General features: G+C 33.1%; 2 protein-coding genes across 2 annotated transcripts; both read right to left on the bottom strand.

The window, feature by feature from the left end:
* Positions 1-448: 448 nt before the first annotated feature.
* On the bottom strand, positions 449-2908 carry LOC133288344 (F-box protein At5g67140). The gene is made up of 5 exons (XM_061486071.1): positions 2749-2908; positions 2518-2664; positions 1554-1689; positions 1085-1183; positions 449-764 (listed from the first exon to the last, which is right to left on the bottom strand). Exons 1-5 carry the CDS (start codon positions 2847-2849, stop codon positions 594-596), a joined length of 654 nt encoding a protein of 217 aa, XP_061342055.1. The 5' UTR covers positions 2850-2908; the 3' UTR covers positions 449-593.
* Positions 2909-10464: 7556 nt separating this feature from the next.
* Positions 10465-12030, bottom strand: LOC133287428 (caffeoyl-CoA O-methyltransferase 5-like). Its single transcript, XM_061485046.1, has 5 exons — positions 11941-12030; positions 11563-11642; positions 11161-11305; positions 10895-11026; positions 10465-10758 (listed from the first exon to the last, which is right to left on the bottom strand). The coding sequence occupies exons 1-5, from the start codon at positions 12028-12030 to the stop codon at positions 10465-10467; spliced, it is 741 nt and encodes a 246-aa protein (XP_061341030.1).
* Positions 12031-12908: the final 878 nt, after the last annotated feature.

The following is a 12908-nucleotide window of genomic DNA, read 5'->3' as shown; positions in this document are numbered from 1 at the left end:
TCTAAAATTCTATGCCCCTAAGCTACAAATACAATAATCGCCAAACCACTTTTCCTCTCCTAATTACCAAACGGTGCAAGAGAATGTACCATTTTGAAGTCGAGTTTTCCAATTCAATAACTTGATCCATTATACCAGTGGATAGTATCAGCCATCAGGCTGGCATTTATGTTTTGGACCAGAAAGGGTTAAGGGGAAATCCCACCCTTGCTAATGGGATTTAATGGGGAGTGGTTTTAGTGGTTTTTTAAAGGGTTAAGGGAAAACCAACATACTATAGCTAGCACACTTGGAAGGCAGCTTCCATAGATAGAATCAGTAGATAGAGACATTCAAATAATGTAAACCAATAAAGTACAACAAATGTTTCTTACGGCTTACTTTGTGAAATAATCATATACAATAATAGCAAATCGATAAAGTACAATTTATAATCTACAACAGGCTGTTTCCTATACAAGAATGAAGTTTTGGCATATTCAGCTTTTCAGGTAAGTTAAATTTAAGAATACAAGAAGGAAACAATCTGTACAATAAAAACAGTGAAATTACCACCGTTATCAGCACCTTGAACGCCATTCTATAGATGCGGTCTAGTTCTGATCTTTTAACTGAAGAGCTGGACTTATAATACGTAAATTGTTAAGGCAATCCTCAGGAACTCTTGTTCCCCATACATTCATTGATTTGAGCTTGAGGCATTTATCAACCAGGGCAAAAAGCCCACTCTCAGTTACATGACGACAGCTCCACAGAACAATGGTCTGAACAAGAACAAAAAGCAATCATATATAACATGGATTTGTGCAATGGAATATCAGAGATATGTCATCTTCTTCATATAGTCTGGGAGAAACACTTAAAGCCAGTAAAGAATGATGATCAGGCTAATACACACTAAATACGGGCAGTGAGATGAATGAGACACCATTCTAAGTAGTAGTTGGTAATTTTTATTTTAATCTTTTGACCATGAGCGTAAAAAAAAACCCTTTACTCTTAAGGTACTATTCTCTTTTTTTCTTCTTGTTTGGGAGAAGGAGAATAATTCCATCAAAACCTAACACAATTTCTTATAACTTACCTCCAAATTTGGACAACTTCTTGCAATGGAAAACAGAGATTCATCTGTGATAAATGTACCACCAACATTTAGATGTTGTAAAGATCTAGTTCTGGATACCTGTTAGAATAATTGTTGTCATCAGAGAAGCAAAATGAATTTAAAATTGAAACAATTCATATCCAATGCTTAGCCTGCAAGAGATGTAGAAACACCCAAAGTAACAATTCATCAGCCTGACAAATGCCAGAATACTATCTGCACAATCTATTTGTTAACATTAAATAATGTGATTTAAGATGGAACAGCTACCAGTTGATTCCATTTCGTATTTTTCTCCTTAAAAGAAAAAATCATCTTATTGATGATGGTTGGGCAGAAAATCAAATTTTCAAAACAAAAAACAGGAAGATCCAAGAACTATCTCCCAAACCCCAAACATGTAAGTTCCAAAAACAGAACAATGACAATGACAATGACAATGACATACCAGTTGAACAACACCTTCATCAGTGATGCCAGTCAAACCCCACAATGATATGGATGTGAGATTGCTAACACACTTTGCCAAAGATATTCTGATAAGTCCAGCATCAGTTATTTGGCAACTCCAACGGCTCCTCGGTCTGAAAATACAAGATACAAATAAATGTTGAGCTTCTTAGATATTGCATGCTTGACATCATACAATCATAACCACAACTCATCTGCTTATAGCTGGTGAAAAACTATGAAATTCTACTAATGCTTGTTTCAGGTGCTAAATTTTACTCGTCAATGGCAGTGGCATCCTCACATGTATCATGCATTCTGTAGAACACAAAATGAGCCAACATGTCTAATATAATCTATTCAACCACTAGCTATTGTAGGAAACATCCCTCACTCTTATTCAGTATATGCATCTTCATATCAGGAAACTTTAAAATGAGAAAAAACAACAACTGCTATTCTATGATCCAACCAGTGGACTCCAGAAATCAGGAAAAAAGGTTAGAACATGGATTAAGGCAAATGGGGCAGATTCATGACAAAAACAAAAAATGCCACTTTTAAGTCACCACAAAGGGCACAGTGAAAGGCTATGCTTTCAAACATGTCCATAGTGGTCAACTATCCGGCTACCCCTTAACAATAACAAACTTGTTATCTACCTTCTCCAAATACTAGTTTCTTCCCGAACTTGAAATAGCAGAGGAAGATTCCATTATATTACCAATTCAATTCCTCGTACAATCAAAATTTATAAACTCAGTGTTTATGATTCATCTCGAAAGCTCTGAAAATCAAAACAAAACTTTCAATTTTGATGCTTAAGAAGGACCATCAAAGGGAATATCTCAGAAACATTCTACCAAGTACCAACCGAATCATCAATAATTACAAAGGGGCATACAATTATAATTAGGAAATAAAAAAAGAAGCGAAAGAAAACAAAACAAAGCCATACATACATATCCAGTTTAGTGAGGTTGTAGGCATGACAAACCAGGCGAGTGGTGGAGTCATCATCCATCTTCCAACCAGCAAAGCTAAGATTCTGTCTCTGAGCCAGAGATTCCATCACCCCTTGTTTCCATTTCTTGCAAACCCTGCTCGCCCTTGTAAAACAACATGAGTAAGATTAAACACAACGGCAAGTCTCATGGTGAATGAAAACATTCATGCAATTGCAGTGAACTTACTGTGCCAAATCAGTGAAGGAATCGAAGAGAACAAAAATATGAGCCAACAAGTCAATGGGCAAGCGATCAATCTCTGCCTCTACCATAATATGATCACTCATGTGAGAGCACAACCTCAACCTCAACCTCAACCTCAACCTTAACCTCTTCGTAGTTAGTTCGTGTGATGGAAATGCCTTTAGCTTTTTGGTTCCTCCAAGGTAGCTGTAATATAATAACTCATACCAACAAGGCAAGGGGAAAAGTGTCCTCATGATTTTGTCATCGTTTCACTTTGTCTTCTAATTGCCACGTACTTCCTTGCTTATGTGTACATCTCTATCTACCTTTTTTCCTTTTATTAGTTGAAAAATGACGGCATTTATGTATCATTTTTATTTATACATAAAACCCTAAAATATATAATATGTTGCAACACAGATTCAGATTCAGAATCTGGATTCTTTGTTCTTCCATGCATATATTGGGTGTATTATTTTCCATCAATCATTTTCTTTTTCAATATCTTGTAATAATTGGAATTTGGAAATGATAATGAGATCCTTCGGAGTTAAGTGCGGCAATAAATAATATTAGTTGAACATGGAAAAAAAAAATGTTATAGTATTTATCACGCGTTTTTGATACGTAGAACGATTAATATATTATTAGTCCAATCCGAATCGTGTAAAACTTGTTCGATGACTTATTTGGTACCCATATTAATTGTGTAAAAGAAAAGCACTACCGCAACAATATTTGAATAAAATTTTGTACACTTAAAAGGTTGAACACAGTTCCAGTGACAAGGGATATATAATTATTGTAAATATTTTTAATTTGACGCGGTATGTATAATTATGTGTGTGTGTGTGTCGATTTAATTTTGCAATAATTTGGGTGGACAACTCCAATTAATTAAGCTTGGATAGTTTTTTAAGTTTCTTGACTAGACCGCATTTTTTTCATTCACGTTTCTCAGTAGACTTTGTTACATGGATAACTTAAAAGCTAAAAAACTAGAATTTTGGGATGCACGTAAATGCATGTTCGTTATGATTTTGTAATAATTTGTTAATATTTTAAAATCTTAGTGTGAGATATTTTTCATAATAAGTTGCTTACTGGTGGTAGATACGTAGTTTGACATGTGATCTAGTGATCGGATACCCAAATTTAAATAGTATAACCAAAAGTCCAAAACAACGAATAAGCCTGAAATAGCTATATCCAAAGGTTGATGTAGGCTTAGTCTTTTTCCAAAGTTCAAAACTCAAACTTGGTCTTTAAGAACCAAAGGAAAAAAAAAAAAAAAAACCCCACCAGACTTGTTTGCCAGTTTTTTATATGAAAACAAAGACGGCCCATACTAACCCTGGATAATGGCAAAAAAATTCCCAAGATTCAAACGGCCCATACAGACAGAAATTTTAAGATTATATTTGCTTTAGGGGTTACACGGAGAGGGACAAGGAGAGTAAACATTTAAAGAAAAAGTATGTTTAGTTTATAAGAAAAAAAAATTAAAAATATTTTATCAGGGTAAAGCTTTTCATTTTAGTTCCTCCTTTTCTTTTCTTTTTGGAGAATACTTCTTTTAGTTTTTGACTTGTTAATGTTGATATAAGCATAATTAAATCCCCGTAAAATAATTAACCTCCGTATAGGACTTTATGTAGGTAGATAACAGCTTTTTCAAAATAATAATAGAAGGGTTATATGAGAAGGAAAAAATTACAAAATAAGAAAGATATGTATAATAAACAGTGTTAGTGTACTTGGAGGAAGGTCGGGGTAGCTATCCAATTTTTTTTCTTGAAAGACTCTTTCCTAGCTAAAGTTTGAAAAATGAAGAACTAAAGTAGTGTTTGGTAGAGATTTTTTTAAAAGATACATAGGCATCAGAAATAGGTATTCTTTGTTGCTCATGTTTGGTTCAAAATATTGCAGATTTTGGCATGAAACACATTTTCCCATGCTATGACATTTGTGTGTAAAATGAACAAAAATTATTGTTCAATAAAATCACTTCCAATGTGATATTATGAGGTAGATGTCTAAATGGATAAAAGACAACAAAAAAACTGACCATAATACCCTCTTCTTCAATCTGTTCTAATGCTTTCATGCCTCAATCATCACATTTCAAATTTGAGTCATGGCCCCAAGTTTGGTTCAAAAAATTTAAAGGGTTATTTTTATCATTTCAACCCTTTTTTCCATCAATATTTTACATTTAACCAAACATGGATTCTGAAAATTTAAATAAATTTGCCTGGTAATATTTTGGTCAACCAAACAACTTTTTTTAAACTTTTCTATCTAACTTACTTCCTGTTATGGATATGAGTATCATATCTCAACTACCTACCTAGGAATCTATTAAGAGATAGAGTCATTAGCATCTCAACAACTCTAAACAGTCAAAAGGCACAAGATAAGGATCACATACCAACAGAAAGAGAGTTGAATCCTATTGCAATTGGGGGAGCTCAAAAGGCCCAAGCCTAAGAAGGTAATCCTTATAAATAAGAGCCTGAGGACCCCAGGTAAACACTTCTAACATATTTACGAATATTGCCACACTGTGCACACACCCACCCCTTGGCTATAAGCCTATTGCTTGTGCGCAGTGATTGAGACCTCGGCTATAAGCCTAGTATACACCTGATATACATTATCTCTGAGCGCATACCTCCCGGTATAGCAATACGGTCTATCCAGGACCTCACACTTCCCTATCATATTCCTAGTAATTGAGTTTCTCCGGTAAAAAAAAATTTCTCCTCTACCAAATATCTCCTAAAAGCATTTAATCAAAAAATAATTAGGTTTAATGTTTCGATAGTGAGTATAGATAAGTTATTTATATTTATTCTCCAAATAATATTATTTTGGGTTGAAAGATTAAAAAATTATAATATAACAAAGATTATTATAACCCTAAAATAAATTATAATTACAAAAATACCTTAATTTCTGTTCTAAAACGACATTGTTTTGGGCTCAATATAGATAAGTTATCTACATTAATTTATTACAGAAAAAATGAACCCATAACAATTATATATAAATATTACTTTATACATTAAAATAATCGCTATAATATTTATCTATATATATGTGCAGTGTCATATTAATAATTTACTGCCTAAATTAACATACAATCAGTGGCTTTATTGCACATTTTATCTCTTAAATGTTGTTCACATATCGTTATCTAAGATTTGATATCTAATTAATCGAGTAATTATTCACTATTCGCATGACTTGATATACTAATCAATTATTTAATTAATCCATTATCATCACTTATTATTTTAATATGAGTCTAATAACATGTTAGAGTGTCTCATTTTTTTTTTTTTGGGGATTTTAAAGAATGCATGCATGCATTTTACAAAACAAAAAAACATGCATGCATTTTACAAAACAAAAAAACATGCATGCATGCCAACATATCTAATTTTAAAAAGTTAAGAAATAATTTATCCATCAAATATAAATGATTTGTGACTTAGTTTACTAGTTGCTTATAATTAATATTTATTACACTTATTTATTATTCTTGATTAGTAATTTTTGGATGGTTTAGTGTGTAAATAATGGTCTCTGAGTTAAATTAAATGTTGCGTTTTTAATTGGGTTTATTTTGAATTTCGTAATAAAAATCTAGATTTATGTTACTGCAGTATTTTGACCATAACTTATTCCACAGGTGTTCGATTGACTCCATTCTTATTGCATTTTGAGGGCTACAAATGTTATGAAGACACGAAAGTCCAGTTCAGACAATATCATGGTCAAAGATTGAGCCCAAGTTTATCACGCGTTTCTACAGTTTTAATTATTAGTTAATTTGGTTTAAGTTTGTAATTGGGAACCCAATGTTCATGAGGTCCAAATCCATTATTTATCTTTTATTTCCTTTTACACTAGGTCAGTATTGTAGAGTTTATAAAAAGGCATGATTAGGAGACCTTGTTATTCAGTTTTAGTTTTCCTTAAATTGTCTCAAATTATTTCTACAGTTTAGAGATTAATATAGTTTTCTTTTCTTCTCTATTTTGTTCTTCCGTTTTTCTTCTTTTTAATCATGAATTTTGACTTAGCCATGCTAGGCTAAGTGCACTTTAATCAATCCAAGAATTAAGAATTCCGCGGTTGAATTCGGAGGACCTGCGCTTCATCTTGATCCAAATAGTTTCTCTTCCTTTAACTCAGATTCGAGTTCTGGGATTGCACATAAGGTAAGTGATTAAATATTAAATTTAATGTTTAGGTTGATTAACCTGATGATCTTAAGTCAAACGGGCTGATACTCCGCGATTGCATGAGTAGATACGCCGTATTGATCAAACGCTAAGCGATCGTCTAGAGATGACATCCTAAGCAATTGCAGGGATTCCAAATTGCTTAGGGTCAACCACGATTTGGTAATCCTTTGTCCGATTATAGATATATTGGAATCCTAATTCTTGGGTTGATTGCTTTTAATTTATAATTTCCATTTTTAAATTCTTGTTTTTACTTTCTTTTTTTAATCATACAAAATCCCCCTTTTTACTTCTTATTTTTAATTGATCGATTAAGATCCTTGCAAATTCCTTGAGAGAGACGATTCAGGTTATCCACTTTATTACAAATCCTTATTTTTTCAAACCTGATTAATTTGAGTGAGTTCGACGGCTCACATCATCGCTATCATGGCGGAGCCAGATTGTAAATTAGGGGGGCGAAAATAATTTTTTTTATAGCATTATGAAATAAACATTCAAAAATTTAATACCACAAAATGTAGATTTTGTCCACTTAATTTTTCATTCAAGAAATGCAAAGTTTATTGAATGAAACACCAAATCTAGAGTAGCTGTTAGATTGCGGCCCCGAAATGCAGAGGAATCAGTCACTGTGTGGAACTACAACAAGAGGTATATACGAAATCAACTCCATAGCTTCCTCCTGGTTAGGGGTGTGCAAAAAACTCGTTCACTTGCCCTGTCTTTGATCTGACCTTGACCTGATCCATAAATACTTATTTTTTTTGAACTGGGTTTAAATATTGATCCACTTTTATTTGGGTCAGTTTTAGACCTAACTTATTTTAATAATTGACTCATTGGCCCAAAACTTGACCCACACCTCTTATGTGAAAAAATAGAAAACAAAAAATCAATAACCATAACCCGTTTGATATCCACAGTGTGTGAAACCGAACAATAGAAAAAAACTCTGTTGCCACCAGAGTTTGTCAGTGTTGATAATATATCCCTCAAGCTCTATAACGACCTTGAAACTATTTGATGGGCTTCTAGTCACTATGTCGTGTATAGAATATGGATGAAACTATTCAATTGTTTCATCCATCTTCAATACACGACATAGTGAGGTTGATAAAATTGCTTATACAATAGCTCTGTCCCTTTCAATATAGTTCCGAGGGGCCAAGGTCACTCCACTAGAGGACAAGCCATGGCACGTGACAGGGTTGTTAAAAAAATTACTTTCCTTTATTTATTCAATAAATATCAAATTTATTATATAATTTATATATTTTAAAATAAATAAATAATTAAATTACATGAGATTAAAAATTAAATCAATAACTATAAAAAAAAATCAAATCAAAAATATGTTTTGAAACCAATTCAAAAACGGATCAGGTCGAATTTAACCCGACTTTGAAACCAAGTCAGGTCAGATTTGATCCAGTTTTGAATTAGTTCAAAAAAATTCAACTAGATCAGACCTAACTTGGATCAAATTAAATCGGGTCAGGTCAAAATACCTAACCTATAAAAATCAAGTTGGGTCGGGTCGGCACAAAAACCCGACCCGACCTGACCGTACACACCCCTACTCCTGGTGTTTTTATGCGGTTGTTGGGCAGTTAATCTTAACTATCTACCTCTCTTGCAGCTCAAAAGGTTAAAACTTCGGAAGAACAATTGGGATGCAGATACTAATGAATTTGACGAGGTACTTGCTGAATTTGCATCACAAAAATGTGTTTATGAAGTTGTGACCGGTGGGTATTCATCATTCAGTGGTTAACTGGGTGACCTTCTGCAGAGTGAACTAGATGGCTATAATGGGACAATTGTGGCATATATATGGGCAGACTGGTACTGGTAAAACTTATACTCTTGGACGGACTTAGGGAGAAAGACACAGCTTGCATATAATGAAAATGCTTCATTCATGTATTGTTAAATGTCTAAGATTTTATTTTGACTGTGGAGCTTATTAATTAATTCATTCATTCATTTGAGATCCTAATATATATGCTATCATATATATAGCGCCATCAACTTTGTTTATATGGTTTTCATAATTTATTAATACAATTGTATTTCATATTAATAGAAAGCATATTAAATGCCATATATACACACACATGCTCACGTACTCCATCAAGAATCGATTAAATTTTTTTACAAGTTTACAATAATTAAAATCAACCAATTATGTCCGTTGTATGAACGGTATCTTTGTTTATAAAAGGATTAATTGTTCATATTAAAAGAAGAAGCAAATCGTAGTTCGTACTCTTTTTTGGATACATATAGAGGACGAGGTACGATTTGTTTCTGTTTTTAATATGAACAATCCTTTAATGAGCAAAGATACCGTTCAGCTCGTACTCTAAACAATGCATCCCCAGTACTCTACCTTCGGAAACTATATTTTAGCACAATGTTTAGAATAAATATTCAACTTGAAAGGAAACAATGTTATATCGGACCAAAAGAGGCGTTATATTTTGTACATTAATATAACAATTATTGGTTAACTGAAAACTCAAAAATGTTATTTGAATTAAATGCACTCTTGATTCGTTATATATACTTGTTGATATTTGCTAGTATGCAATCATTCTAAACTATATAGGTTAATTAATCTGTATTCTAAATTATGTTTGGTCGAATTAAGGATCACGGAAAATTTCTTATTTCTCATGTTCTAAGAGAGGTTAACTACCAGATTTTTTTTAGCAAGAAGGGTGCTCTGGGTTCAGAGAGGGATTTTGTTTAAGATCCTCCTAATGGGTTTAGTAAATTTTCTCATTGGTGATATAGCATGTGGGAACCTCTTTTATTAGGCGGTATGTTTTTTTTATTATTATTATTCTTAATATGCTGGTGCATTAAAAAAAAAAACTTTGTTTGTTTGACATAATTAGAGGGGGAAATAATGAAAAAAAAATTGGTTAATCATTTGTTTAGAATGGTAAGCCGTGCATGGTAAAGGGTATGCACTCCCAATTAGTTTCCTACACACGATTCACTCAACTCTCCAACTACTCTCTCATAAAGAAAATACACTTGCATTTAACATATTTTTTTGGTTTGACATTCCTTATACATGAATTATTTTAAGTCCTTACTAACGGAGTCAAGCTAGATAGAAATAATTAGGAGGGGTAAAGCTCTCCCAACACTTGTTTTGTTAAAATATTTTACGTACACACTTTTATTCAATATATTTATAGCTTGCATTTTCTGCATGTCCTATATATATAGATTGTATCGAGATATGTGTTACTGAATACAATGGAAAAGGCACGGAAGCTAGAGCAACATATGTAATTTAAAGAGTACGAAATACATCGAGAAAGAAAAACATATTGGATGGGAGACTAAACTCCAACAACAGAGAGTATCAAAGCAAATCCAATTTATTTAGGTAGGAGTAGGACTCATTCATCGGATGGTATGGGAGGGAACAGAGTGGTGATCAGATGATGCGGCGGCACAAGGTAATCCCATCACCAACTGGAAGCTGGCAAATCTCGACCCTCGAATCAAGAGCAATAGCTTTATTCAGCTCCAGCACAAAACCAAGAGAATACTTAATATAATCATTCATAGGCGCATCAGGTGGGGTCACCACGGATCCATTCCATAGGGTGTTATCGTAGCCGATCAGTCCCCCAACCTTCACGAGCTCAATCACCCTCTCGTGGTAGTTTAAGTAGTTATCCTTATCAGCATCCACGAAAATGAAATCGAACGTTCCCTTATTCTTTTCCTGCTTAATTGATGCACTTTGAATAAATCACCAACTCAACACTCACATTTCAATATTTCATGCTAATATTAATATAAATAATCATGCACTATTAAAAAAAAAAATTAATAAGGTGGGGTTGACATGATGAACGCACATCTTTGATCAATTCGTCAAGAAGAGAAAGAGCAGGTCCTTCTATAAAGTCAATCTTGTCAGCCACGCCAGCTTTTTGAATTATAGGCAACCCCAGTTCATAGGATTCCCGGTTAATGTCCATAGCCAAGATCTAATTACAATTCATAAACGTTATATATATATAGAGAGAGAGAATATTGAGCATATGACAATCAATAATTATGAGAATAGTATATACTATATAAAAGGCATTATATATATGTACTACATAAACAAATAAAGGACCTTTCCGTCGGATGGGAGAGCTAGGGCGGTGGCGAGCAAAGAGTAACCAGTGTAGACACCTATTTCCATGGTGTTCTTGGCATTGATCAGCTTAACAAGCATGCTTATGAGTTGTCCTCCATCAGGTGTTGTAGCCATGCGGTTCCTGTGTAACAATATCGTATATATTAGTTATGTGATAATTAAAGTTTTTACCAAAAATAGGCCAAGAATTTAATTAAAATATTTAATATTTCTTATGTTACAAGAGATAAATAAATAAACAAAAGCGTGTGGGTACATATATATATATATAAGGTCATGCGAAGAGAAAAGAGAGATACACTTTTATGTATGCGTTGAAGGTAATTTTATCTTCTACAATTAAACTCTTAATTAAAATATACATAATGATGATCTTACCGAGGATGTTTTTCTGTCCACTGGCGGAGCTCCTTCAAGCTCTCATGCTCTCTTGGGTACACGTTGGTTTCGAGTATATACTGTACATTATGGCGAATTTGAGACTTAGTAATTAAATAGTAAAAAGATTTTGTTTAATTAAGAGAGGTAAAAAGCAAAATTTAAGAATTGAAGGGACCTGATAGAGTGCATCGCTCTGAAGGAGACATTTGTGACCGAGCTCCTTCATGCTCTCATGCTCTCTTGGGTACACATTGGTTTCAAGTATACGCTGTATATATATTATGGCCAATTTGAGACTTAGTAATTGAGTAGTAAAGAGATTTTGTTTACTTAATTAAGAGAGGCCAAAAAGCAAAATTTAAGAATTGAAAGGACCTGATTGAGTGCATCGCTCGGAAGGAGACTTTTGTGACCAAGTTCATTCTGGATTTGGGTCTCTTGTTGCTCGTCCTTAATGAAAGCCATCTCTTCTGTTGTTGGTACTCTGAGTATGTGCTATGTAAAGAAAAGACTAAATGGCGTCCTATTTATAGAAAGCGCAAGTGTTTGAGGTGATTCGGTGAATCCTTTGATTTTGATTTGATGAAATAATTTCGATGGTAATTCTAACACTTATACTATAAAAGTCGATGACTTGGATCCTTATCAGCCTGTTTAATTAATAAAAATAATTAAATATTACGAAATTTCTTAATACACGTAAACTAAACTAATATATTATCCACTTTTTAATTTTAATTAACTTTTATGTGAAAGAGGCGTTAAAAAAAAATATAAAATGTTACGGTTATTTTTATTATTTAGTTATTTTTTAAATTATTGGATTGTTTAAGTAGTGTGTAGGGGTAGTTATTTTGTTTGTTTTGTTATTTAAATTTAACTTTGATTGAGAATAGGTTATTACTATTAGTGGAGCCTAGTGGATAGTTACTTTTATGATTGTACTATCTATTTAAACATTGAAGTATTGGAATAAAGAGCATCAGATTAGAAAAATTATCCAAAAGATACTTGTGTAAGAGGTCAAACTTCTTCAATAAAGCCATTTGAGATCAGGCTTCTTCAATAAAGCCAAATTTTTGTTTTTATTTATTTTGTTCGTAACAATTGGTATCAAAGCTTAGGCACGGAGAAATAATTGGAAAAATTAGAAAATGTAGTTCAAGCACTCTCCATTCAATTGAAGAAGATGTTCACCAAACTCTTCAATCGGTCAGATGCTTTATTACCAACCATGAAACCACCAAACTTCTCATTTCTATTGTTCTCCTTTCATTACTAAGGCTTCCACACCCAAACATTTTTCTCTTTCTCTCTTCAATAAACGAGCAACCCCTATTAAC

This window comes from Gastrolobium bilobum, unplaced genomic scaffold (assembly GCF_033153095.1).
Source record: "Gastrolobium bilobum isolate Gb01-03AN ecotype WA unplaced genomic scaffold, APGP_CSIRO_Gbil_v1 utg2810, whole genome shotgun sequence".
NCBI classification, from domain to species: domain Eukaryota; kingdom Viridiplantae; phylum Streptophyta; class Magnoliopsida; order Fabales; family Fabaceae; genus Gastrolobium; species Gastrolobium bilobum.
The sequence above is the reverse complement of the archived record's forward strand: the minus strand, read 5'-3'. Positions and strand labels throughout refer to the sequence as shown.